Raw genomic sequence first — 27,716 nt, 5'->3', positions numbered from 1 at the left:
ACATTTTCTACATATGGCCTAAGGATATCAGTGCATTGAAAATTAGAAACAATCGCAGTTAATTTTGTAATATTTTGTCTATTGACAACTCCTAGTTCTTTAGTTGATTCATGACTCCGTGTCGTGTGGATCGTTGAAGATCCGCCTATAAGAGTTCAGTTTCGTTTTCACTAAGGGCGCAGTCGGGTGTGTTGTCAGTGATCGCTGTTAGCTTGGACGTGTCGCAATGGCGGAAAATATGTCTCTACTGGGTCTTGAGGACGAGTTGACATGCAGTATCTGTTTAGGTCTATTCGAGAACCCGGTGAGTTTAATCTGTGGACACAGTTTCTGCGCCAACTGTCTCGAAGCGACATGGAAAGACAGTATATCGTCTCTGTCCTGCCCTCATTGCCGAATGGTGTTCCCCAGCAAACCTGAACTAAAGAAGAACACCGTCCTCAGCGCGGTGCTGGAAGCCTATAGAATAAAAGCAGGTGTCCCTGAACCCGTCAAGGAACATATTGAGGTGAAAAAGAAAGATCCAGATGTGATCAAATGTGATAACTGCATGGAAGCCAAAGCCGTCAAAACTTGTCTGACATGTATGGCGTCTTATTGTGAGGATCATGTCAGGCCTCACCGGGAGAATGCCATTTTTCGGGCGCATCAACTGTGTGACCCGCTGCCAGATCTGATGGAGCGTCTCTGTTCAGGTCATGGCAAACTGATGGAGTTCTTCTGCAGTCAGCACCAGAGTTGCATTTGCAGTAGCTGTCTGCAGGACATGCATAAAGGCTGTGAGTTTATCACGGCAGATGAGCGACGCTTCAAACAAAAGGTAGGGCCTATTTGTAAACCTGAATGTACAAACAGATGTGAACAAATATGATAGACGGCGGTAAAGTTAGTTTTACGTTTGACATTCATTAGACATTAGGTTTCATTTCAGTTAAACTCTTAACGCCTGTTATGTTTCAAGCCGTGACTAACTCAGATAGACATAAATATTTGTCCTTTACGTTGCACAAGGCTTAATTTTTAGAAAAAGAATTATGAAAAATTAACCATATAAATTAATTAAACAATTTAACTACATTACATTATACCATAAAACCAATACTAAATGTTCTGAAAAACATCCCTGTTATTGCACAAGGCTCTGTTTTTGGAATTGGCATTTTATAATAATTTTACAACTTTTAATGTATGCAATAATACAAATACATTAAACAACAATAACATCTGATTTGAATCTTACCAACTGCAAAATAATCAGAATATTATTTCCTATAATGCACAAGGCTTGGTTTTTCAGATTATGGCTTTATTGTTTTTATATACAGTATAGAATCCATATTTTTCATGTTTTATGTACTGTACCTACTCAAATTAATTAAACTCTGACACCGTTGGAGATATAGATATCAAACCAACTGTAAAATATTCAGAATATTATCTCCCACAATGCACGGTTATCCACATGGTTGGATATCTATATCTCCAACGGTGTCAGAGTTTAATTAATTTGAGTAGGTACAGTACATAAAACATGAAAAATATGGATTCTATACTGTATATAAAAACAATAAAGCCATAATCTGAAAAACCAAGCCTTGTGCATTATAGGGAATAATATTCTGAATATTTTACAGTTGGTTGGATATCTATATCTCCAACGGTGTCAGAGTTTAATTCATTTGAGTAGGTACAGTACATAAAACATGAAAAATATGGATTCTATACTGTATATAAAAACAATAAAGACATAATCATAAAAAATAAACCTTGTGCATTGTGGGAGATAATATTCTGAATACTTTACAGTTGGTTTGATATCTTTATCTCCAACGGTGTCAGAGTTTAATTCATTTGAGTAGGTACAGTACATAAAACATGAACAATATGGATTGTGGACTGTATATAAAAACAATAAAGACATAATCATAAAAAAATAAGCCTTGTGCATTATAGGGAATAATATTCTGATTATTTACAGTTGGTTTGATATCTATATCTCCAAAGGTGTCAGAGTTTAATTCATTTGAGTAGGTACAGTACATAAAACATGAGAAATATGGATTCTATACTGTATATAAAAACAATGAAGCCATAATCTGAAAAACCAAGCCTTGTACATTATAGGGAATAATATTCTGAATATTTTACAGTTGATTTGATATCTATATCTCCAACGGTGTCAGAGTTTAATTCATTTGAGTAGGTACAGTACATAAAACATGAGAAATATGGATTCTATACTGTATATAAAAACAATAATGACATAATCATAAAAAATAAGCCTTGTGCATTATAGGGAATAATATTCTGAATATTTTACAGTAGTTTTGATATCTTTATCTCCAACGGTGTCAGAGTTTAATTCATTTGAGTAGGTACAGTACATAAAACATGAAAAATATGGATTCTATACTGTATATAAAAACAATAAAGACATAATCATAAAAAATAAGCCTTGTGCATTATAGGGAATAATATTTAGATATTTTTAACAGTTGGTAAGATACCTTCAAATCAGATGTTATTGTTGTTTAATGTATTTGTATTATTGCATACATTAAAAGTTGTAAAATTATTATAAAATGCCAATTCCAAAAACAGAGCCTTGTGCAATAACAGGGATGTTTTTCAGAACATTTAGTATTGGTTTTACGGTATAATGTAATGTAGTTAAATTGTTTAATTAATTTATCATAATTCTTTTTCTAAAAATTAAGCCTTGTGCAACGTAAAGGACAAATATTTATGTCTATCTGAGTTAGTTACGGCTTGAAACATAACAGGCGTTAAGAGTTTAACTGAAATGAAACCGAATGTCTAATGAATGTCAAACGTAAAACTAACTTTACCGCCGTATATGATAGATAATCCTGTTAAGTGCTTTTACTGTAGCATGATCTACTCAAATAATATAATTTGAGCAAGAACTCAGGTGTTGTGCCCAATTCTGCCCCCCTGCCAAATTATTACCCAAATTATTTAGTCGCTAATTTACCTGATTCCCAGATCCTAACCCCTCCCCCACACCTACTCCTAAACCTACCAATACTAGGGGGTAATAATCAGAATCAGGCAATAATTTTAATGGTAGGTTTAGTTTAACAGTGAAAAAATCCAGAAAAACACATTTCAAAAAAAGTTATAAATTGATTTGCATTTTACTGAGTGAAATAAGTATTTGACCCCTTCGCAAAACATGACTTAGTACTTGGTGGCAAAACCCTTGTTGGCAATCACAGAGGTCAAACAGAGGTTTGCACACATCTCAGGAAGGATTTTGTCCCACTCCTCTTTGCAGATCCTCTCCAAGTCATGACGTTTGGCAACTCGAACCTTCAGCTCCCTCCACAGATTTTCTATAGGATTAAAGTCTAGAGACTGACTAGGCCACTCCAGGACCTTAATGTGCTTTTTCTTGAGTTAGATCAAATAATTTTTTCCCCACTGTAGCTCTTTTATACAGTACAGATTGTTTCAAATTAGCTTCACCAAAACAAACGGTGTCGCAAAATTAAATTCTAAAATGACTTAAATGTCATCTGAAGAGCAGCTCTACAGACGACAGTTGTCATTATTCAGCTTAATTTAGGCAGTGTTGATTCGGTTTAGTTCAATAAGATTGTCAGTGTTGCAGTCCACCAATTATGAAGCAAATTAAATTCAGTTAGTAGATAGTATGATGAGTAAAAAAAGTAAACAAGTTCAATGTTGATTCAGTTTAGTTTAATGATAGAGGAATGTGCAAATTTAATCAAATATGAAATTAAAGCAGCGCTAGAATTTTCAGCTCAATTAAGTCCATTGTTGATTCAGTTCAGTTCAATAACTGTGTCAATGTTGCAAAGTTAATCAATTATGGAACAGCTTCAAACTAAGGCAGCTCAACTGAATACAACACTCTTATTAGTCGGACTTGTAATCCAAGGGTTGTGGGTTCGAGTCTTGGGAAGCAGTGATTGTAGGTGTGTGTGTGGGGGTGAATGTATAGCATTCTCTTCTACCTTTCATACCACAACTCCGGTGAGACCCTTGAGCAAGGTACCAGGCTGGTGTGTGTGAGTGTGTGTGTGAGTGAGTGAGTGTGTGAGTGAGTGTGTGAGTGAGTGAGTGAGTGAGTGAGTGATCACTACTCACTGATGTGTGTGTGTGTGTGTGTGTGAGTGAGTGAGTGTGTGAGTGAGTGAGTGTGTGTGTGAGTGAGTGAGTGTGTGAGTGAGTGAGTGTGTGAGTGAGTGAGTGAGTGATCACTACTCACTGATGTGTGTGTGTGTGAGTGAGTGAGTGAGTGTGTGTGTGAGTGAGTGAGTGTGTGAGTGAGTGAGTGTGTGTGTGAGTGAGTGAGTGAGTGTGTGAGTGAGTGAGTGATCACTACTCACTGATGTGTGTGTGTGTGAGTGAGTGAGTGAGTGAGTGAGTGAGTGAGTGAGTGAGTGAGTGAGTGAGTGTGTGTGTGAGTGAGTGAGTGATGATCACTACTCACTGATGTGTGTGTGTGTGTGTGTGTGCACGTTGATGGGTAAAATGCTGAGCACAAATTCTGGGACACCATACTTGGCCACACATCATGTCCTTACCTTTCCAATAATAGATTTTGACAATGTTTTTTATATGTATATATAGGGCCGGGACTTTAACGCGTTAATTTAGATTAATTAATTACACAAAAATAACGCGTTAAATTTTTTTAACGCATTTTAATCGCACTTATTTTTGCACCGCGGAACGTTTCTCACTGTATGAGTTTCGGCGGACCGATTATACTGGAGCACCAACTAGCGTTCAGAATTCCAAGAACGCAAAGAACGGACTTGCGTTCTCGTGGAGACCGGTCTTGCCAAGCTTCCTTGGAAGAACGAACTTGGAAGGACGCGAGAACACAGAACGCACACTTATGAGAACTGAGATGTACTGCATTCCTGCTTAACTGACCGCATAGTCTCAGCATAAGAAACGACCAATGAACAATCAATATTACAAAATGTCATAACTTATTAAAACATTTCATACTATTATAGATATTACTTTCATATAATTGTATTGTTTTATTTTACAGCGTTATATGTTTTACTGTTAAGATTCATTTTAATATGCCAATAAAAATGCAGACTTTCTCCGGGTCTTATAACTTTATTAAAATTAACCAAAACAAAACGATAAATGTTTACTTTCAACTTGAAGAGCCGTTAAGTATTTGTGAGAGCGACTTTAAAGCTTACAGGCTTCCGTAAGTTACACCGGCCACCCACAGCGTTTTCTGGGATTTCTAACGGCTCGATTCTCTCAAGTCTGCACTCGATGCATCCTCAGTTTCAAGAACATATCCGGGCACTTTCATGCATCCTCTGTACTTGCGTTCTTGAGAATTGGAACTGAACTTCGACGGTTAATGATGACGTAGAACGAGAACACAAGGGCGCAAGATCGCTGAAGAACGCATATTGAGAAACAGCCAAAAACAAGAAACAAAGAAGCTGATGAGACCGCTTTGGTTGGCCCTGTGGATGGGAAATTTAAAAATCCATATAAAAAAACTTACTTCTCACTGTTCTCAGGTCAAATATTTATATGCGATTAAAATGCGATTAATTTCAATTAATTAATTACAAAGCCTCTAATTAATTAGATTAATTTTTTTAATCGAGTCCCGACCCTAGTATATATCTTAAAAACAGTCCAAGAGCGCACATCCAATAGGTAAAAAGCTCAATGTGGGTGCCCCACCACCACACAAGAATATGAACCAGAAAATCTAATTGGGCACACCATAGCTCCAGAAATAGAAAAATATTTATTTATGTTCTCATCACAGGTGACGTTTCACACATGACTCCGCCCTTATATACACAAAATTAAATCACATGATTGCCCACATGACAAAAAAAAAACCTGCACAAGGGCAATAAGAAAAACACATAAGAACAACAATAAATTCCAACCACCAAATACATTTAAGTAAATACCTGACTGCAAAAGAAGAAAGGGTGAATATCAAAGTCTTCGTTGAGACCATTTGGAGATAAAGTGTTCAAAGTATAAATCCAATATGCTTCACGTTTTAAAAGGAGATTGTTAATATCACCTCCTCTGCGAGGTAATTTAATTGCTTCAATGCCAATATATTGTAGAGTCGAAATCGAATGGTTAAACTTGAAAAAATGTTGTTCCACTGGACTTCTAGGGTCCTGATGCCTAATTGCACATCGATGTTCGGCAATACGAGTTTTGAGTTGTCTACTTGTTTTCCCCACGTAGCCCAGTACACAAGGACAAGGTAACATATAAATCACGTTGGTTGTTTTACAAGAAATCGTTCCTCGGAACTTAGAAGATTAAAAGTATGTGTTTTATATGTAAAATTACATTGTTGGCAGCAACCACACTTAAAATTGCCAAAAGGTATATTACTCAAACAATGTGTCGGTTTGCGGAAGCAGCAGATCTGCCCTAACCAGCATGTTGCACAAATTAGGAGGTCTCTTGTAGACCACCCAAGGTGGTTTATCAAAAATCGATTGCAACTTGGGATCACGCTGAGCAATGTGTCAATATTTCTGAATTATACTTTCAATATTTTTTACCAAAGGAGAATACAGAATAAAGCAATTAACACGCTGATCTTTACATTTAGATCTCTTAACCAGACAATCTTGTTGGGAAGAATTTCTAAAACGAGCTGCAGCAGCTTGGATCCACTCCTCTTTATACGCTCTCTGTCTGAATCTGTCTGCCAAGATCTCAGCTTGCTGTTGATAGTCCTCATCTCTCAGATTCTGTGAATCCTACTAAATAGGAAGAGAATGTTTCAGAGGAACAGGGTGATATGATGATCCATGCAAGAGCGTATTATGTTCAGTAGGTTTAATGATCTCAATGAAGTCCATTGTATGTCTGATGTAAGAAGGCAAAGAACAAACCAAAGGTTGAAGGAAAAAGTCTATAAACGCAGACATTTTGTCAGTCAAGGAGCCAATGGTTGACACAATAGGTCTACCAGGAGGAACATCTTTATAGGCCTTATGAATTTTGGGCAGAGTATATAGGACAGGCGTTACTGGATGTTCAACCCACATAAACTCAAACTCAGCTTTGGTAATACAGCCAAGCTCTAACAGTTGTTTCAATGAGTCATAAACTGATTGAACGAGGATATAGGGTTGTATTTTAATTTCTCATAAAAGGAAGTAACAGAAAGTTGTCTTTGTATCTCTGCCTCGTATGTATGTCTGTCCAATATAACAACAGCTCCTCCTTTATCAGCACTTTGAATAACCACAGATTTATCTTTTCGAAGGGCGTCCAATTCATGTCTTTGCCCATCTGTCAGATTATGAAACATTTTGAACCGTGTTTTGTGTTTGAATAACAATTCAACCTCATATTGACCAATCTACGATATGTGTCTAGAGAAGCATTCCTATTCGTGGGAGGAATAAATGTAGACTTACCCCTGAACGGGGTTTTGACTGTTTCTTTCTCACCATTATCAACACCTAAAGCACAATTCAATGGCATCTGAGTACCAACAACTCCATTGTTACAACCTTTAAAAGATTCTTTAAGTCTTAAATTTCTAAAGAACAATCATCAGAAATAGACCTACTGGACAAGTTGATGACATTTACTTCCTCTGTGTGTGCCTGCGTGTCATGTAGTAGCTTCTTGCGGGAGCTGCTTTTACCTCTTACATTTCTTATGTGGTGAGAAGTCTCTACAATATATTGGCATTGAAGCAGTTAAATTACCTCGAAGAGGAGGTGATATTAACAATCTCTACATATGTGAAGCTTATTGGATTTATACTTTGAACACTTTATCTTCAAATGGTCTCAACGAAGATTTTGATATTCGCCCTTTCCTCTAATTACTACTAGGATTTATTTTCAGTTTAAATAGTGTCTTTGCAATCAGGTCGACGATATCGCTGGAAATGATCATGTGATTTAATTTTGTGTTGTGTATATAAGGGCGGAGTCATGTGTGTGTTCATTGTCTGATGAAGAGCGTCTAAGCTCAAAGCGTCACCTGTGGTGAGAACATGAATAAATATATTTCTATATCTAGAGCTATGGTGTGCCCACTTTGATTTTCTGGTTCATATGTATATATCTTAGACATACTGATATAAACTGACTCTAAGCAAAATAACATAAGCATAGTGTCCAATAATTATAATATTTGCTTGTTTGGTTTTAAGGGTTTGTATTATTTTATATGTAAACATTTATTAGGGTTTTTTGGTTTAAAACATACGGCAATAAAGGGGTTCCCTAAAATTGTTGTTATTCTTAAAACTTTTTTAGACTGACCTGACTGACAAGCTCAACATCCTTGAAGTCAAAACTGACAAGAATCAGCAGGTTATCACACAGATGAAGGAGCAGCAAATCAAATTAAAGGTTCGGAAATGTTTATTTTTCTTTTGGACTCTTTAGCAGAATCAGCTGAAGGTACTGTAAGAGATGACAAGATTTGCAAATACAGTTTTAACTATCACATATGTCAGCATGTGGAGCTTTCATTTCCTTGGTTTTGCTTTCCCAGGACCTAGCTGCAACCCGCAAACGTATTCTTGAGGCAGAATACAGGCAGATTAGAGAAATGATCGACCGAGATGAGAAAGAAGCCATGCTTGCTATCGATAAGGAACAGGAGAAAGGTCAGAACAAACTGGTCTCCTTGATAAAGAAATTTAATGAGAACGTGGAGAAGATGAGTAGGACCAAATCTGAGATCAACATTCTGCTGGACCAGTCGCAGTCACTAGCATTCTTAAAGGTGATGGAGAGATTATGTGACCAAATGTTGAAATACATTTTTCATTTTTAGTTCTGTTATTTGTGCCCTAGATGTATATATGATTAAATATTGTGTGTGAAGCCCAGTGCTGGTCTAGGATCTCTTACAAAAAGTAAAAGTCAATTCAAGATTTGTAGATTTTATGTTTGTATTCTTGACTTTACCAATCTCTGTCGTAGGCCTCTGTGGATTTGCCCTCTGTGGTAAATTTTGAGCCCTATAACCCTCGTATGAATGTGGAAAGTAAAGAGGTGATAGCTTATCATTCCACTGCAGTTGCACTGAAGGAGTGGATCACCAAATTAATGGAGCAGCCATTAGAAAACAGAATCGCTGTACTTAAACCAGGTGTGTAAGTGCAGAGCTTGTATAAATTGTGCTGCATGTTTTGATGTTTGTGTACAGCAACACCACACATAGTCATAGTCCATGCTAAGATTTCTGATATACATATGTTTTTACAGAGTTTGAGAAATCTGTTCTTGGCGCAGGTGAGAAATAATTGAAATAATTGGTGTGGGACATACTAATCATATAAAGTATTTTTATACAAGTGATTATGTTGCCAGTTATATGTTGTTGAGGTTATTCTAGGGCTGGATGATATGGCAAAAAATAAAATCTTGATATTTTTTTTTTTCTTCAGAACATTTGACCAATTCTCGATTTTTATTTTTATTTATTTATTTACATTTAAGTTACCTTAAAAATGTAACTACATTTAACTAACTGTAACTAAATGTAACATTTTCATGTAAAATGTAAAAGTAACATTCTCTGTATAAACCAGAGAATGTTAAGAAAGTTCTATTCCAAGTGTACCACACATTAAAGTCCCAATCAGACAGATTGCATTTTTTGTAGTGAGAGGTGCCTTTTTTAAAATTGTTTTCTATTGGCAGTGAGTGTTTTGTGTGCTGATTATGTGCCCCGGGGGCCTCGCGTTTTAGCCACCTGCTGTGCCTTGTGTTTTGTAGGAGCGCTCTGAACACCCAGTGTCATTTGCGGGGTTTTTTTCCATTGTCCAATTGAATGAATAGAGATCGTTGAGGTAATGGAAGTTTATAGTAGCTTAGAACGTCCGGAGACTGCAAGGATAGAGGAGAAACTAAACTTGTGGTGACTGTCACGAACCGCAACTACCACTATGTTTAAAGTTTCTGCTAATATGACAGTTTACTTGAAAGCAAATCAAAGATTCTAGTGCGTTCACGCTGTAATCCTTGTTTAGACTGACAGGACAGGTGATTCAGTGGTTGGCTAGCAACATAAAAAACAGCATGCACTGCTCTTTTCTACATTAAAAATAGTCAACCAAAAAAAGGCAGTCCGTTGCCCCATGCATTTTCTCTCTGATCGGGGCTGTCAACATGATATAAATGTAAAACAAATCACTTCGTAGATATCTTTTTTACAGTAAAGATGCATGAAATATGAAGGCACTTATTGTACAAGCTTGTCTTAAACATGTATGTTAAGAAATAAGTCAAGAGAAATGCTAAAAAAAAATCTCCAAATTCAAGGCAATTCGAAGTCAAAATCACTAAAAGTGTAAGACCAGTAGACTATTGTCTCGGTAGACTATTTCATAAAAACATGAAATATCAGACATAGTTGTTTACAGGTTTTTGCATTCCACTGCTCAGTTTTTTCTATATAAACATGCGCTTGATAGACGTATTTGACCATTGTACTCGTATCTCTTGCAGCACCTTGTGCATGAAACGGCATTCTAAAAACGCAATGCTCGAGTTATAAGAAGTTCAGCTCCCATCACCTTGCATTTTTTTCTATTCCAATGCCCCTGTCATATCTTTTTCAATGCAAAAGCACAATCTGTGTGAATAGCACCTAGAAATATGTTCTGCTTTCAGTCCTTCATAGAATGCATCACACGTGAGCAGTTAATCACGTGCACCTTCATGAGGTCGGATCATTGTTTTCTGGTAATGCATTTGGTAATATTTCTATTTACAGTTGCAATGTCGTATTTACAGTTCCTTGATTTATGAGGAATAAAATAGGGGAAAAACAATTAATCAGTTAAACTCAAATGAATTCATAAAATCAGAAAAATCGCCCAGCCATAGGGCCTTTTTCTTAATAAAACTACTGTCTGAAGATTTGAACCATTTCTCTAATCCTCTAGGTCTAGGAAGCCAATTCTCAGTAATCCCAAGTGAGATTCCTGCCCACCTGTCAAATCCTAGAGACATGTGTAAGTAGTAACTCCCATGCAATAGAATGGGCTTTTGTTGCCTCTTGATTCAGTATAACCTAAACCCATCCATTCATCACTATCTTTTGAAATATTTTTTCTCCCAATGTTTCAGGGTAATTACATGAAATCTGTGCCTTTTCCAGTTGGAAAAATAAAAAAATAAAATGTTTAATATTTTTAAATGTCCATGAAATGAAGACACCTTAAAATGACAGGAAATAGTTTTGTGCCATCTGAAGCTATACAATTTATTATTTTACAACTATTTTTCTACCTCATGTTTTGGTATTTTTGTCAACCCTGTTACAAACACAAGCGTTACTTTATACTGTAGTTTAATTAGAACTATGTGATAGTTTTCACATATATGAGCACCATTTTATTCCTTCTTTTCACTGGGATTGTTTTAAATTTTGGATTTAAAAAAAAATATTTTAATATTTGTCATTCAGTTGACCAAGAACATCCTAATTTTGGAGGGTAACCACATCAATTAAGAAAAATATATATTTTTACAAGAGAGATATTAAAAAAAGAACTTTGTTCAAAATAAAATATAGTTACAGTAAAAAAACAAAATCTGGAAGGCTGTATCAAATATCATATTTACAATTTTTATGAAATGAATGACAGTAACAGGATTGATGTCATAGTCACAGGCCTGACCAAAGTAACAGCGATGACAGGACACACTTTCTTCAGCATACTGCGCACATTTGTTTACATAATACTGCAAAGTTTTACCATTTTAAATTGTATTATATTGTATTGCACTTACTTGGCATAGTTGTATTAGTGAAGTCAAGTCACCTTTATCTATTTAGCGCTTTATACAATACTGATTGTCAACGCAGCTTTACAGTGCTAAACAGGAAAATGGTGTCAATAATGTAGGAGGACAATAGTGTTCCGTTAAAGTCAGTTCATTGTTGATTAACCACATTACATTTCTAAGAGCTATCCAAAGTTAAAACTAATGTTTTAAGGATATTGTAACTAGATAATGTGTCCATCTGTTTGTCTGTGTCCCCTCACAGAACTTAAAATACACTGATTTGGTTCAGTTATTAGCCAAGGAAAATGATCAAATCTGGGTCTTTCAGTGATCATCTGAAACAAGACCAAGATCTTGATCCTGAAATTTGATTTTACTTTCTTGAACATTGCAAGACTGGGGCGAGGGTCTTCAGTCACCTTGCTGCTCTTGTTTGTAATTGAATTGACATGTATGCATTATTGACATGAGTTATGGGGGGAAAAAAAGAGTTTTATTGAGACTGATCATCTTATCCCAGTCATTAACAACAATAGTAATGGTAACAATACTAACAAAAAATGTAACTGATGCTCATTTGCTGATGATATAGACATTAGCTCAATAATAAACCCAGGGTGACCTTTGAAATGTTGGAATTTTACACAGACAATCTTTAAAAACAGGGTGACACCTAATCTGTCATCCCTTTTAGCCACGTCAAAACCTGTTACTCTAAAAAGTAACGGGTGACAGTAACCAATTTCAAAAGTTCACAAAAGCACGTTGTACACTTTGAAAGGGTGTTACTTAGATATTGATTATTTTAAATGCAAACAATAATAGTAAATAAATAACAGTATTGACATTTGCATAATGCCCCCCCAGCTTCATAAATCATCAAAAACAGAACATTATTTTAGATTACAATTATTTTACAAGGTTTTTTTTAGATGAGGGTAACAGGGCTGACATGAAATCAGGACACCAATAAAATTATTTTTAATTTATAGAAAAATTTACACTTTACACAATGCCAAAAACATTGCTTAACAATGAAACCGTATTTAGAACAATATGCAAATGTAATTTTGCATTTATTTTGCAAATTCAAAGTCCTGCTGAAAAAGAAAAATCATAGCGAGGGACAGGCCTAAAACCTTATCTTACCCTTACCAGCATGAATGCTTTTTAAATTATTTAAAATAATATTTAATTGACTTTAATTTGATGTAATATTGATGAAAGAATGCATAATATTGCTGTGTTTTTAAATCAATTTATTTGTTATATTAATTCTATGTTTAATTATTTCTTAGGGATGCAAAAGGAGGCACCGATTGTGTGGCATGAGCCTTCAGCACGTTTGAGAGCTCCCAGTCCAAGCCGTGGTCCCAAACCCAAGTTTCCAGTAACTAAACAGAAAATGTCCAGTAAGCCAACTGCTTATATGTTTTTTTAAATAATATTTTGGAGCCATAAAAAAACTATTAAAATGTACACCTTCCTCTCGCTGTTCTATTTCTTGATAGGCAAGAGTGCTAAAGATCAGAAGGATCACAAAGAGCGCAAAGACCAGAAGCCAAACAGTAAGTTTTGACTACCCCTCCATATGTTCATATTATTTTACAACTGATTATTACTGTTTGTCTGATTACTGTTATGTGTGCTTGTTTCACAGAGATTTTTGCTCAAATTGTTCTGAAAAGGAATGTGGATCAAGTTAATATTTTTTAGAAATTATTCTAATATTATATGTATATCCTCTTTGCCAGAATCTAGGAATCCCTCTAAAGGAGCAAATTCTGTTTTCTCCAAAAGCATGGAAAACTTGCTTGACATCACAGCTAAAACTGTAGACATACCTGACATAAGTATGTGGAAAAAGTTCTTCTTCAATCATGCCCTCCTAAATTGAATCTTTACTATAAAGGGGCAGTGCTCCAAAACTATACCATTTACTGTAATTCTAGAATAGACTGCAGATGCTAATTTAGAAACAGAAAATAAATATATCGCACCAGGCATTTTTTAATTATTGAAAGTCATGCAGGGGTTAATTAATGCATATGTGTACTCTTCAAAAATGGCACTGATAATTGACACACTAAAACATATATATTGATGTGTGTGTGTGTGTGTGTGTATGTATGTATGTTGTACCATGCATGATCTAAGAAGAAACTAATTCTAACCACAGGTTGAGAGCTATAGTTCCACCAAACAAGTTTGCGACCCGGTTTGCAATTGTTTGTTGAAACTATGGCTTCATGAAACAGCAAATTGTTGAATTTTGTGGGTAGTGACAGAAGAGTCCAAATTTGCTAACAGTGCTATTAGGAAATGCACCCCTGATTGGTTGGATTTGTTATACTAATGTAGTAATAAAATGAGCAAACCTTTCATTCCCTTTGGAGGCAATACATTAGATGTTTCTGAATGCTTTTTGTTTCCACTTTCTCTCATTACAGATCCACCTGCTAATTCACCAGCTGTGCTAAACTTTGTGAAACGAAGTGACCTTCTTAAATGTGAGTTTGACGTAGTTTAGATTTCATCCACTTGTTCATGTTCATCACCTTTTACATCTATATGCTTGTTTCTTCTGTCTAGATGGCACTATCCTCAATTTCGATGTCAGAACAGCTCACAAGCGGATCTCCCTGTCTGAAAACAACACCAAAGCGACAGTCTCGGACGACCCAGCTCATTATCCAGATATTCCCTTTCGCTTTTCTGTCTGTTCCCAGGTGCTCTGCACCAAGGGTTTCTCTCAGGGCCGTCATTATTGGGAGATCAAAATGAGCAGTAACAACTTCTGCGGATTGGGACTTGCATACGGAAGAATTGACCGCAAGGGTCCCTCTAGCCGTCTGGGGCGTAATGCAGACTCCTGGTGTGTGGAGTGGTTTAACGTGAAGCTTTCTGCATGGCACAACAGCATCGAGACGGTGTTGCAGAATCCCAACCCAAGCCGCGTGGGCGTCTTGCTGGACTGTGATCAGGGAAGTGCAACATTCTATAATGTGCAAGACCGGTCCTACCCTTTCCACACATTTGTCTTTCCTTTCACTGAGGCTGTGTATCCCGCTTTCTGGATCTTCTCAAATAGCTCTTCTGTCTCTTTGTGCAAGCTCGGCAATTGAAAGTATCCAAGTCGAACTAATTATTCATTGTAATGAATTGATGGTTTTATCTTTGGAACACTAATTGAGATATTTTTAATATTATGTCATCTTTGTCCAATCAGTGAGTCCACACAACCAGAATGTTCAAGCTTCATGAAATCTTTGAAGGACTTTCAATAGATGGGCAAAAATAATTACAGCATATTAAAAATATCTTCATTTTTGTTCCAAAGATCAAAAGTGTTTTGAAACGGGTATGAAACGATATGCATGAGAAACAGATGACAGAATATTTATTCATGGGGTTTAATCAAGCCAGGTTTGATGCAAATAATCTTTTAAACTAATTTAGGTGTGTTGTGACTGCTTTATGCATTCTGTACAGTTTTAATCTATAAATGTCTGGTAATGTCTTTTAATGTTGACCAAAAAAAAAAAAAAGATTGATGAATGGATGATATCTAAAGGCTAATGCAGTCCAACTGTCACTACAAAAAGTGAAGAGGTTTGTATTGCATTTGCAATAATGACTGTTATCCTATTATATGGCTACTTACATAATTTCAGACTAAATCAATATTTAATTGACTTTTATTTGGTAAGTAAGAAGAACAGGATTGCAGAGTGATGCAAGAGAGAGGCTCAGCTATGCTGAAAATACTTCAGTTGAAAACAGCACAAGACAACAGTCAATTGAAACGTTTAGTGGTCATTATTCAAAAATATTTTAGATGGACATCATCGTCAAGGTACATTTCAGTGTATGCATATGGTTTGCAAATGTTGGCATTAAATCTTACTTTGTTCTGGGAATTTTATTTTTGCAGATTTAACTTGTTTGAGGTTTGAAGTGTTTAACTTCACATGATCACACTTGACATTTGTTGGTTTTATCACATGGGTAAAGTCCACTGGCAGTGTGCTCCAGATGGAGTTGTATTGGTTCCTGATGAAAAGATCCTCGCTGGGTCCAGTTCTTTTTAACATGTGCAATTCTGTCAAACCAACAAGAGTTAAATGTGTGTTAAAAATGTTAACAGTGAAAAGAAACGTTTAGTTAATGTTTAGTAGGCATTTATTGTTTGCTTTCTGCAATATTACAATTTTGGTTGATACATCATATAGAGTAAGTGATTAATTAAAAAATGTAAATGAAAATATTGTACATTGTTGGGGAGCAAAACATACATAAAGTAAAATATCAGCATGATACCAATAAAGCCATTACATGACCAAGTCTCATATAAGAATAAATATAACATCATCTACATTTATTGTTTGTTCTCTCTCATCTTCTGTTGTATTGATCACATTTGTGAAATTGTTATTGGGTGGCTTAATCCTGCTCCTGTAATGGTGATAGTTCATTTGTGCAGCTCACATTGTTTTCAGTGATGAATAATAAAAAAATAAATCTAATTTTTGACCAAGGAACTCTGGACTTTATGTTCTATCTTAATGAAATGTTTTGGCTCAATCGTCTCCAACTTGTAATAATGTTATCTGGATATACAAACAAGTCTAGTTACACATTAAACACAATGCCAGGAGCAACTGCTGTCAGAGTTTGAGTTTGAAAAACAAGACATAAGCCATGGGTTTTATCCTCCTGTCATGTTTCTAGTGTAGAGAGGTCAGTGCAAAATATTTCAACCTTCAGTATTCAATACAGAGAATCCCATCTCATCTAACACTCACAAACATTTAAAATGATAAACTATCAGTAGTCCCAAGGAGAATAATATTCTTGTTTAAAACCCTTTCGACACATTTAGAGCATGTGTAAAAAGAAAAGTGCAATTACAGTTGTAAAGAAAAAAATGTTTTCATCACAACTACTGCTTCAGTATTTATACACAAACATACTTGGAAAAGTTATTTTTAATGACACTAATCAAAAAACATCACAATTTTGATTTTATCCTTTCAAGGTATATAAGCATTCTCAAGTTTTCAGACATTACTAAACTTTTTTAATTAAACAAATACAGCCGTCTACATTTTGATGTACAACTGATAAAGATCATTTAACGGGAAAATATTCAGTCTTTGAGAAAAAAAAATGATATATACTTTTGGTAACACTCTTGTAAACCTTTTATCTTCCAAAAAATTATCAAAATCTCCTTCAAAATGATGTATGAAAAATGGCAGCCATCTAGATAACAGTTCTCTTCAACAATCTGCAAGATTGTTTCAGTACAATCACTCTGAACATGAAATTATCTAAATCAAATTATAAACTGCTCAAATACATTACATCAGCAAAGCCTCATATTAATCAAAAAAGGTTTTAATGGATAACATGTCTAACTCCTGCAAAAGAGAGGTGACGCTAGTTCAGGGAGAGTTACAATTAGTAAAGCCACAGGTGTAGATATAATTATATGAAACTTGTGACATTACATACTACCACTCCAAAAGCTATTTTTCTTTTCTATCCTGTCTTGAAGCAGGATGCATAAAAACATAAAGCTCTATGGAAATGTGGAGACAATGAACAATGAATAAAACAATAAAAATGCCTGATAATCAGCACATGCGAAAAACAAAATAAATAATGTTATCTTAATCCAGTGCTCTGAAACCTTTTACTGCCATTTCATAAACTAAACCAATAACACACATGGAATAGTTGCAAAATAAGATCAATGGCACGCCTATTCACAAGCTACTCTAGATTCAAGCAGTGCAAAGGTGTTTCACAAAAGGAGTAACAAAACATAAGGACCTAAACAAAATTATTGCACAGCTTCATTTACATATACAACTCAAATACAAGATTTATGCAGCGAGTTGTATTTTTACAGACCTATGGCACTCAAGATCAGTGCAAAACATTTGTGTCCAAGCAGCTTTGTTTGTAACATTCTCCACTGGACTGAATTTTCTTTTTTATGATTGCCTGAGCTCTGCTTACAGCTAAATATGATTCCACTGTGGACTAAATATCTAAAACCTGAGCCACACAAATCTAGAAACCTATGTTTCAACAGAGATAGACATCTTGTGGACAGTTTGAGAACTGCAGGAGCTGTGCTTGAGAGAGAAAGGGGCTTTTAAACTCTCAGAAATAACCACTGCAGACGTTATTACTAGAGCAGCACATGCACATTATGTACATTTACATTTATGACATCATACATTTATCACACTTTCATGCTGTGCTACTTTCTGGGGTGGAAATAGCACAGACAGAATGATTACAGCCTTACTAAGACACTGTCACAGTTTCCTGTGTGTTGCTAGCTGTGTCAATGTGATCGGCTGAGGGTTCTTCAGCCTCCGAGGCGCTGGAGTCATCATCATCTGTGTGTTCTGCACTGTGGTACAGCATGAGGGCCTGGGTCTTATGGGTAATGGTGATAGTGCATGGACCTTGCGCCCACGGCTCTCCATCCACCTGCATTGGCATCCGAGAACTCTTCAACACCAGCTACCACAAAAAAAAGCAAAGGATAAAGAGTCACCTTTATTCATATAGTGCATTGTGCAATACATATCATTTCAAAGCAACTTTACAGTATTAAATAGGAAAATAACAGAATCAGTGATGGAAACTTCTTCAAACGTGAAAAATATCTAATTCTGCTTTAAAGTAGATATAAACATAATAGTCATTAATCAGCTCAATTCAGTGTAGTGTTGGTTCAGTTCAGTTCAATAAGAATGTTTATATTGTAAAATTGATCAAATTATGAATTGATATCAAATCAGCTTTAAAGGAGGAAACAGTGTCATTATTCAGCTCAAGTCAGTTCAATGTTGATTCAATCCTGTTCAATAACAGAACATGCTGCAAAATTCATCAATCATGAGGCTATAAAGCAGCTTTACAGAAGACAAATTAGTCATCATCCAGCTCAATTCAGTTCAAGGTTTGTTCTCATCTAATATCGCCAACAAATAGCAATTCTATTTGTGGATTGCTATTATTCAGCAGAGAGGTTTTTAGTCATTTAGCAGACACTTTTATCCAAAGTGACTTACAAATGAGGACAATGGAAGCAATCAAAATCAACAAAAGAGCAATGATATGCAAGTGCCATGACGAGTCTTAAGACAGCCTAATACAGCACACGTAGCCAGGTTTTTTTTATTTTTCATTATATAATAAATAAAAAGAAAACAGATAGAATCGAAAAAGAATAGAGAAGCGAGAAGTGTTCGTTTTTTGTTTTTTTTTAAGAAAACAAGCAGTTAGTAAATTAATAGAGTGCAAGTCTGAAAGGGGCAAGTTTTTTTTTTTAAGAATAGAATTAGAATAGAGAGTGCTAGAGTTAGTGGTTCATATAAAGATGGAAGAGATGTGTTTTTAGCCGATTCTTGAAGATGGCTAAGGCATTAAAGTTAGCATGAAATAAAAACTGTAACTGTCTTTTCCCAGTTGTGAGCTGAGTGAATTTGCTTCTTGAATAAGAAAAATAAAGGGAGGGACTTGAATTTGTCTTTCAGAAATTGATTGCATAGTCAGATTTCTGTTGCTTGCTAATTACTGCATTCACTTCATGTGAGTGACAGGTTGCTGGGGGGACAGCATTGAGACTTGACTGGCTATTGGACAACCTTATTGCCCAGACCTGACACTGTAGACACGTCAAAAGGGAGGAGACAGCATTGCAAGGGGATAGGCATGTTAAAGTATAGTTTAGTTTAGTTTGTCTGGCGTTTTCAATTCATTTCTATGGAAGCTCACGTGTTGGCTTGTGAAAAACACTGAGCATCCAAGAGTGTGCAAATGAGCAGCATCTGTCTTGAAAATTTTTAAATATATAGATTGTGCTGGAGTTTCTGCTGGATTTTGTGCGTAAATCATATTGTTTACACATTGGATGCTTTGTAGCTATTACATATGTGACCCTGGACCACAAAACCAGTCATAAGTGTCAATTTTTCAAAATTTAGATTTATACATCATCTGAAAGCTGAATAAATAAGCTTTCAGTTGATGTATGGATTGTTAGGATAGCACAATATTTGGATATACAACTATTTGAAAATCTGGAATCTGAGGATGCAAAAAACTCAAAATATTGAGAAAATCGCCGTTTATTATATTGAGAAAATGCAGTTCTTAGCAATGCATATTACTAATCAAAAATTAAGTTGATATATTTATAGTAGGAAATTTACAAAATATCTTAATGTCCTATTGATTTTTGGCATAAAATAAAAAATCAATCATTTTGACCCATACAATGTATTTTTGGCTATTGCTACAAATATACCCCAACGACTTAAGGCCGGTTTTGTGGTCCGGGGCCACATATATGTTAAATATTGTAGTTTTGGCACTTTCACTGTAAATAGACTTAAGTTTATTAAACTGGCATATATGATTATATTGACTGTGTACTGAAAAACAGATTAAACAAAGTTGCTATAGACACACCCTGAAGTGGAGACATTGTAGTGTTTTTGAGCGCTATGGAGCTGAACCATGACTCACACTTAATCACCATTTAAGCTGTATGAATAAAGAACATTTGTATGTCTTACCCGTACTGTATGTGCCTGTCCCAGCCTCACAGGATTGGCCAGTTTCACCTGGATCTGTGCACAGTGGAATGAGCCATACACTCCCACCACCTCTAATAAACCATCGTCAACACTAAAGAAAGAAAAAGGTCATAAAGAAAATACTAATTAAACAGGCAATATTTACAAGGGTCATTTTACTCTGATCCAGTTCTATAGGTATGAAGTTTTAATTAATTTCAACCTAATCTTGACAAGGTCAAGTCTGTATATTAGAGTATAGTATAGCAGAGTATATAAAGCATATAGTAGAGTGGTATTTGGATTCTCACCGTGTTGGAGGATAGGGTTCATCTCCCATTCCCTCCCACAGTCTACAGCCACCGCCCCAGTAGCCGATATTGCACACTATTATCCCCTCCAGACTGGGCAAAGTCACTTGTTCTCCATCCAGCTCCAGCTAAAGAAGCGCAATTAAGCATTATCGAGCATTAAAACTATAATAATGCAGCATTTTCCAAATGTGTGGTGAAAAATAGAAATATAAACTCAGAGTTGCATCTATTAGAAACAGGATTTTCTATAGTTTATGCTTAAAAATACACTTTTGGTCAGAGCTGTGGTATAGCGGTTACAGCACGTTGATGCAGGTGACAAAAACTGCATTTTGTGTTAAGCTTCATAGCATTAAAATACTTTCTCTTATTTCAGGTTTATGCACAAAAATTGTAAAACATTGCAGGGCTTTCAACATTGTTGGGTCAGCTTCTGTCACATGGCATTTGGTCTAACATGGTCTAACTGTGAGAGAAATGATCTTTCAGCGCTCCTAATGTGTTTGCATAATACTGCATTTAAACATGAATGACTAAATGTATATTTATAAAAGAAATCAATGTTGTTGAAGATGGAATATAACGCAGATAGCATTAAATAACTATTTTTTCAACAGGTACTCTACTTGTCCATCGGCCTTGCATATCTGCCATGCCTGTAGTTTTTTTTTACATTTTTAATTCACTTTTGTAATTCTAATCTAATCCTCATCCAACATGCAATGGGTTGTGGGCAGTATTAGCCGTTAGAGTGTGCACGGATCTGGACTTTAAATTCCCACCAGAAATAGTAAACCATCTGAGTACCTTTGGGATACTCATTTTAACAAACTACCATTTGGGACACACTAATTCTAATTTTGAATACTATTTAGGATGGATAGTATGTGAACTGGAATGCAGCAATAGATTCTTAAGTCTAGAATACACCACACAATTTTTTCCCCTGATTTACAGTCCAAACAAGTTGATGCTAGTTGTCGAAAGTCAGAGCCAGTCAGCAGATTTGAGTTCACAGATTCCATTGAAAATCACATAGTGTATGATGATCACTGACTCCGATTGTTTCGCTTCAGACTATGATTGCATCCATTGATTTTCAGGCATTTAGTGTATGATGGCCAGTTTTCCTCTATGACTGCGTTTTAAAATTTGTTTTGCGTTTTTAAAAGTCATGTAGTGTATTCCAGGCTTTAGTATTTCATCATTATATCATAACTGAGACACCACAGGAATGAAGCAGGAAGTTCATGTCAAGGCTAAGGCTTCCAGAGAACACGCTATTCATATGACGACAACAACAACAAAGGAAACAATTAGAAAACACTTTGCCCTTGAATCACTTGTCTCAGTAAGCAAAGTAAAATGTTTACCTCAATCCTCTTATCCAGATCTTTACATTCTTGCACTAAACAATCTTTGGTACCATAGAGGAAGTACACTGCCTGTGAGAAAAGACAATTGTCAGCACTATTAGCCATGAATTTACAAAACACTTCTGTTTGTAATGAAAAGGGGGAACCTAGCAGTGTGTTTAAACAGGAAAAGATGTATAATAGTCCTACTAGTAGTAGACAGATAAGCGTTCATAGGTACAGTGAACTAACTGCATTCATGTTTTATTGCAAAACACTTTAGCTGCTACTGAGGTGAGACATAGTTAGGGACAGGTATAGTGTGGTATGGTTAGGTTTAAGGGTGGGTTAATTGGCAGGGGTAGGGTCAACAGTGTACAGATGTATCTAAAGAAATTAATAGTAGTTTAACAGTAGTTAAAGACATTTCATATAAAAAGGGTCCTTTTTTATAATTTATAAACTTCAGAGTCATGACATTTTCTCGGTTATATACAGCCTTTACACTGAAGAAATTATTTTGAAACAAGTAAACTGTAAGCAAACTTAAGTTAAATAAAGGAAATTAGATGGCTTTACAAATATCAATGGTTTTACATTGAAATATGCAGTTTATTCCGCAATGAACATTCTTGCCGCTTATGGTGCTTTTCCACTGCGTGGAACAACTCGGCGCGGCTCAGTACAGCACGGCACGGCTCGGTTCGCGTTTCCACTGCAGTTTAGTACCGCTTTAGAGTGGGTGGGATTATTTACATTTCGTCTCGAGTCGCAAATTCAATAATGCAGACAGTGATGATTTTCTCTGGCCAATCAATGATCAGCAGAGTTTACACATCACATTTTGGTGACAGTACGGTTTGCTTGGAACCTCAACCGAGGTGGTACTAAAAAAAGTACCAGGTACTGTACCCAGTGGAAAACCCCCCAAAAGTGAGCCATACCGAACCATACCGTGCCATACCATGCAGTGGAAAAGCGCCAATAGAAACAATGTTAGAAGCGTTTTTGATTTAATCCCCTGAAATAAAAAAATGAAAAGATGGACAGAAAACTCCTAAGACCTTATTGATGATTCGGCTGGAGAAAAAGGAGGGCGTTTTCTCTCTGTGCGCATGGAAGTTCAGTGCCATGAGAGCATCAGGACCCACTGAGAAATAATTATTCATGGACAACACCTGGCAAGAAAACAACTTCATGAATTAAACGTGCCATGATTGATTTAACAAATACTGTGTTTCATAGGATTTTATGCTAATAAATTGGTCATGTTAAATTCTGCTTAGCATTCAAGTAATTTCATTTGCATTCTGGGGTACATCCTCCTGCTGGTTGATCATATATTGTATGTACTGACCTTTGGCTTACGAAAATAGTTTCCTTTGGAGACAACTTGAACTTTCCACCTAACACATTAACAGCAGAAATACAAAATAAATCAAATGACAAAAGCCATTCCTCATAATTCAATACTTTACAGCACAGCCAGGGTCTTACCTGTCCATTTTGACTACCTCAGCCTCTAGAACATTCCTGAGCACCTGTTCTACTGGAATCTCTCCAGCATATCCTGCTCCCAATCCTAAAGAGTTTGATAAATCATTGCCTGTGCCCAATGGCAGGATAGTCACAAGAGGGATAAACTGATCCTGACCCTTTACAGAATAAGAGAGAGACAAACGCAGACAATAGTTTAATAACTCAAGAAACAACAAATGACCTTTTTTAATGAAATAACACCACAAATGTGAATATAAGCATCACATAATGACATTGCAGATCCTACTAGCAAGGCCACATACTGTACATGTACAGTCATTATATGGCACAGTGCTAAAACACATGGGGGGGAGCTTGGTTTACATCCACAACAACTGACTATAATATAATGTATTACACTTTCAAGTCCACTCAACTATTCAGCTCCATTTCTCACCTTCAGCTTCATGGTATCAATGGCATCCAGAACCCAGCCTACTGTGCCATCTCCCCCACACACCAAAACACGCACGCTGCCTGGGGGCAGAAGAGTACAGAGCTGCAGGGCTTTAGAGGGAGGCAGCTCAGAGAGATCAAACACCTGGAAGAAAGAAAAAAATTTAATAACTAACTTCTTGTTTTAACCATTAGATAGTAGGAAGAATGTGATATATCTTTCAAACAAAATAAAAAGAGCCAAGAGTGCATGGAAAAAGAGAGAAACTGGCTGATTATGTGAATGTAAGCACAGAGCCAAATGACACCTGCACGGGGTTCAGGAGGGTACGGAATTCTCCCAGCAAACCTTCCCCCATGTTGTTGCCACTTCTTGTGTTTGCCAAGATCAGAACTGGAGTCCAGCCACTCCCACAGACTGCAGCAAGCTGCATGCAAAAAAATAAAAATAAAAATATATAACTATTAAACAATTGGTCAGGTTATTTTCATTATATTCATTTAGTCGACTGTGCAAGCACTGATCTATTTTGCACATTTTGCAACATTTCAAAACTCTTTTGTTTGAAATTTATTCACAGCTGTGTTTTTTTCAAATGTTTATGCATCTTTTAATTTATATATTTGTTTAATCTATAAATATTGCTCATTTCAAATAAAATAAAAGCATTTGTCACTTTTTTTATTTAAAAACACAAATACTGCATTAAAGAATGGAAATAATGCAGTGACTCAAGATGAAAGTTGCATTTTTTACACAAGATGCTGAAAAAGTCAAAGATGGCAGTCTTTCTGTCATTAATTACATTACATTTTGATTAATGGTTAATCATTTTGTATACCTATAAATGTTCTGGCTTAATTATAATGTGTTTGTGTCAACAATAAAAATGACATTTATACATGTCATAATTACATTTTAAAAGAAAAACTACACAAAATTTCTTCTCCTTTAAAGTTCTGTAAATTATTCTCAACAGGTTATTACTACTGTATATCATATACGTAAAAACAATCACAATGAACATGTACATCAGCCAGGAACTTACTCTACACAATAGTGAAGAATAGTGTAAAAGTATGTAAAATGGGACATACTTAACGTTTCATACTTAATGTCCTCTACTAAAAATATCATAATGGTCTCATGTTTTTGGCTAGCTGTACACGTTGGACAAATGTACACTACATTTAAACTAGCACTAAAGATTATTATAAAAAAGCAACAGAAATAAATTAGTAGAAATAAACAGGCATTTTATTCCCTGTTTTTGTACCTCTGGTTTAAAACAGGCATGTCTCCTTTAAAACAAAACAAAAAAAAGTAGAAAACTAGTCATTTTAGCTTCAACAAAATCTCTTTTTGGACTTATAACCTCTGTGCCCTCCTAAAAAAAATAATTATAAAAAAATTGTTGTCTCTGTTGTCATTTCTTTTACAGATGTTTGTGTTTGGATCCTCACCTTGCTGTACTCATCGGGGTGTCTTCGGCGGAGTTTGTTGACTTGATAGAGGTAATAGGGAGGTATGATAACAGAGCGGAACTCTCCAAGATCACACAAATCATCATTCAGACTAGAAAGGCAGTCATCATGCACTGTGGTCTGACACCATACACACCTATATATATTTCAAAATAAAAACAAAACATGTGAGTGAGGGCACTTAGAACTGGTTTCTCTGTTGTAAAACTCACAGTAAGATTTCTTATTTTGCACATAACATTTTCTTAATAAATCATAAAAAAATGGCACAAATAATTTTAAATTAGTACTTCTTTTGGCTTGAGTCTCTGCAAAATCAGATCTGGCACCAGTTTTGCGCTACCTTTGGCACTGAGGATTGAGGTGGAAGGACCAGGGGGCTGTTTCATAAAACAAGTTTACCAAACAAGCCAGGCTTATTTCAGTTATTCTGGCTTATTTTGAATCAAATCAACTGACAATAATTCAGACTAACTGAAATAAACCTGGCTTATTTGGTAAACTTGTTTTATGAAACAGGCCCCTGGTCATAATAGCTGGACTACAGGTATTACTGACTCTTTAATCAAACCATGCTTTAGAAAGATTAAACAAGAGAAAAGGACAGGCTTCTGGTTTGCTTTGTTTGTTCAACAGTCAGTGATGTATTTTAAAGTGCCGCAGCCTCAACAAAAATGGATTTCAACAGACGCTTTCAAGTTCTGTTCTAGGCTGTGTGCTCTCTGCTGCTATTGAATAGTGTCTAAAGTTGTTGCCATTCTGCCATCCTTTTTGCTTTAAGTTAAGATGTAAAAACACTTGTCTGTTCTTTAACATTTTCTTGTAAATATTGACTTTGACTTCTGTAAATATTGCTATGGAAGATCTATAAGGTGGGCATCAGTTCTTTCCAAAATAATTTGTTGTTGTTGTTTATAGTTAGAGATGGTATTTGTTTTTTCTTTCTCAACTTTAAAAAGTTCAAACCCATGCTAGAAGCTTGTTTTGTTTTGTTTGCCTTGTTCTTTGCCTCAATACATAAACTAATTCTTATTTATTTTCACAAAACCATTCATTAAATTTTGAAACCTTCAAAGTTGATCATGTAAAAGTGTGGGGGGTTCCTAAATTGATTTAAAAAATTAAATATGAATATCAATTTTTCTTTTATCCATTTCCCTTTCATATTCTCCTCAAACACGGTTATTCACTTTTGTCCAAAAATTGTGGTACAAGTTTAGTATATCAAAATATATTTTAGATCCTGATTTAGGCTATTCTGCATAAGGAGGATCATTTGTTTTTCCTGTTATATCAATTCAGAATTCAGAAAGAAAGCTCATGTTTATATTAAATACCTGTAGTCGCAGAGTTTAGGTTGAGTCCCGCATTGCTGCTTGCACTCGGCACAGTAGCTGGCGAGGGGCACATTTCCCCTGATCCACTGATGGTAAAACCTCCCATCCGTCTGACTCTGGGTCATGATCTCCTTACAAGAGAGGATGCGATCTGCCCTCTGTATGCACTCCTCATCCGCACATATGCCGCAGCAGTCACAGAACGCCCCCTGCAGGATGGCCTGAGAGCACACGCAGCAGTAGGTGGGCTTGTGGAACAGGTCCGTGTAGTGCCAGCCGTGTTTGCTCTTTCGGAACAGATCTTTCAGCTGAACTTTGCGTTTGGGACGCTGGAAGCTGCACCACAGTGTGATGAACACTGGGACCAGAACAGCGACCGTGGTCCAGAGGAGCAAGGTCCACTCTTCCCTCATCTCTTCAGTACTCTCCTCCATAGCCACAATACAATTCTAATTTTACAGGAATTATTTCGTCAAGCAGATGAAAATAATCAGTGATTGCCTGCGATCGTCATTAGTCAAGGTGTGGAAGTTTTAACATCCCACGACGATCTTCTATTTCTAACCACATCCGAGCAGCACATCATTGCATCTCCAGGCAATGCACCAAACCTGAGTCACACTGTTGTTACAGCACAGCCATCGTAAACACCTCCCTGCTGTCAAACACTTGGTACAGCAAGACAAATTGTACTTACAGCAGATAAATGCATTCACGTATATGTTCTAGCTACATTTCGTTTTCAAGAGGGAGATCCCGTCTTCATCTTTGTTATCCACGTATTTTAAAAGTGCATTGGAACCACTGGAATAACAGAAAGCGATAAAAAAAAAAAACTTACAAGATTCATCTAGTTCAATATACGGAAACGGAAATGATGTCGTAGGCTTAT

The 27,716-nt window shown here is 36.0% G+C and overlaps 2 protein-coding genes across 5 annotated transcripts; one reads left to right on the top strand and one right to left on the bottom strand.

Annotated features, from left to right (window-relative positions):
• The first annotated feature begins 132 nt into the window (after window positions 1-132).
• On the top strand, window positions 133-16,100 carry trim25 (tripartite motif containing 25). 4 transcript variants are annotated; one of them, XM_079376663.1, is made up of 11 exons: window positions 158-820; window positions 8,301-8,396; window positions 8,542-8,775; window positions 8,976-9,144; window positions 9,261-9,287; window positions 10,946-11,014; window positions 13,091-13,204; window positions 13,304-13,360; window positions 13,547-13,645; window positions 14,243-14,302; window positions 14,385-16,100. In XM_079376663.1, exons 1-11 carry the CDS (start codon window positions 227-229, stop codon window positions 14,915-14,917), a joined length of 2,052 nt encoding a protein of 683 aa, XP_079232789.1. In that variant the 5' UTR covers window positions 158-226; the 3' UTR covers window positions 14,918-16,100. The 4 variants fall into 4 exon arrangements, with proteins under 4 accessions (XP_079232790.1, XP_079232789.1, XP_079232791.1 ...); XM_079376664.1 differs by lacking the exon at window positions 9,261-9,287 and having other exon boundaries at window positions 133-820; XM_079376665.1 differs by lacking the exon at window positions 13,547-13,645.
• On the bottom strand, window positions 15,959-27,716 carry LOC306844493 (diacylglycerol kinase epsilon-like). Its single transcript, XM_079376667.1, has 11 exons — window positions 26,825-27,716; window positions 25,467-25,623; window positions 24,311-24,430; window positions 24,004-24,147; window positions 23,565-23,722; window positions 23,425-23,473; window positions 23,132-23,245; window positions 22,086-22,157; window positions 20,710-20,837; window positions 20,399-20,510; window positions 15,959-18,335 (listed from the first exon to the last, which is right to left on the bottom strand). The coding sequence occupies exons 1-11, from the start codon at window positions 27,256-27,258 to the stop codon at window positions 18,114-18,116; spliced, it is 1,710 nt and encodes a 569-aa protein (XP_079232793.1). The 5' UTR covers window positions 27,259-27,716; the 3' UTR covers window positions 15,959-18,113.

The sequence above is a fragment of the Barbus barbus genome (assembly GCF_936440315.1).
Source record: "Barbus barbus genome assembly, chromosome: 25".
Lineage (NCBI taxonomy): Eukaryota > Metazoa > Chordata > Actinopteri > Cypriniformes > Cyprinidae > Barbus > Barbus barbus.
This window is presented reverse-complemented; position numbering and strand designations above follow the sequence as displayed.

What these genes read in the sequence shown, in the direction of transcription:
- LOC306844493 (XM_079376667.1), bottom strand. Translation starts at nt 27,258, where the DNA reads ATGGAGGAGAGTACTGAAGAGATGAGGGAAGAGTGGACCTTGCTCCTC. An exon ending in GAGGTAGTCAAAATGGACAG is followed by an intron (nt 23,474 to 23,564) that starts GTAAGACCCTGG and finishes TTAATGTGTTAG; the next exon opens with GTGGAAAGTTCAAGTTGTCT. An exon ending in GAACCCTATCCTCCAACACG is followed by an intron (nt 20,511 to 20,709) that starts GTGAGAATCCAA and finishes TTCTTTCTTTAG; the next exon opens with TGTTGACGATGGTTTATTAG.
- trim25 (XM_079376663.1), top strand. Translation starts at nt 227, where the DNA reads ATGGCGGAAAATATGTCTCTACTGGGTCTTGAGGACGAGTTGACATGC. An exon ending in AGCAGCAAATCAAATTAAAG is followed by an intron (nt 8,397 to 8,541) that starts GTTCGGAAATGT and finishes TTGCTTTCCCAG; the next exon opens with GACCTAGCTGCAACCCGCAA. An exon ending in AGTCACTAGCATTCTTAAAG is followed by an intron (nt 8,776 to 8,975) that starts GTGATGGAGAGA and finishes TCTCTGTCGTAG; the next exon opens with GCCTCTGTGGATTTGCCCTC.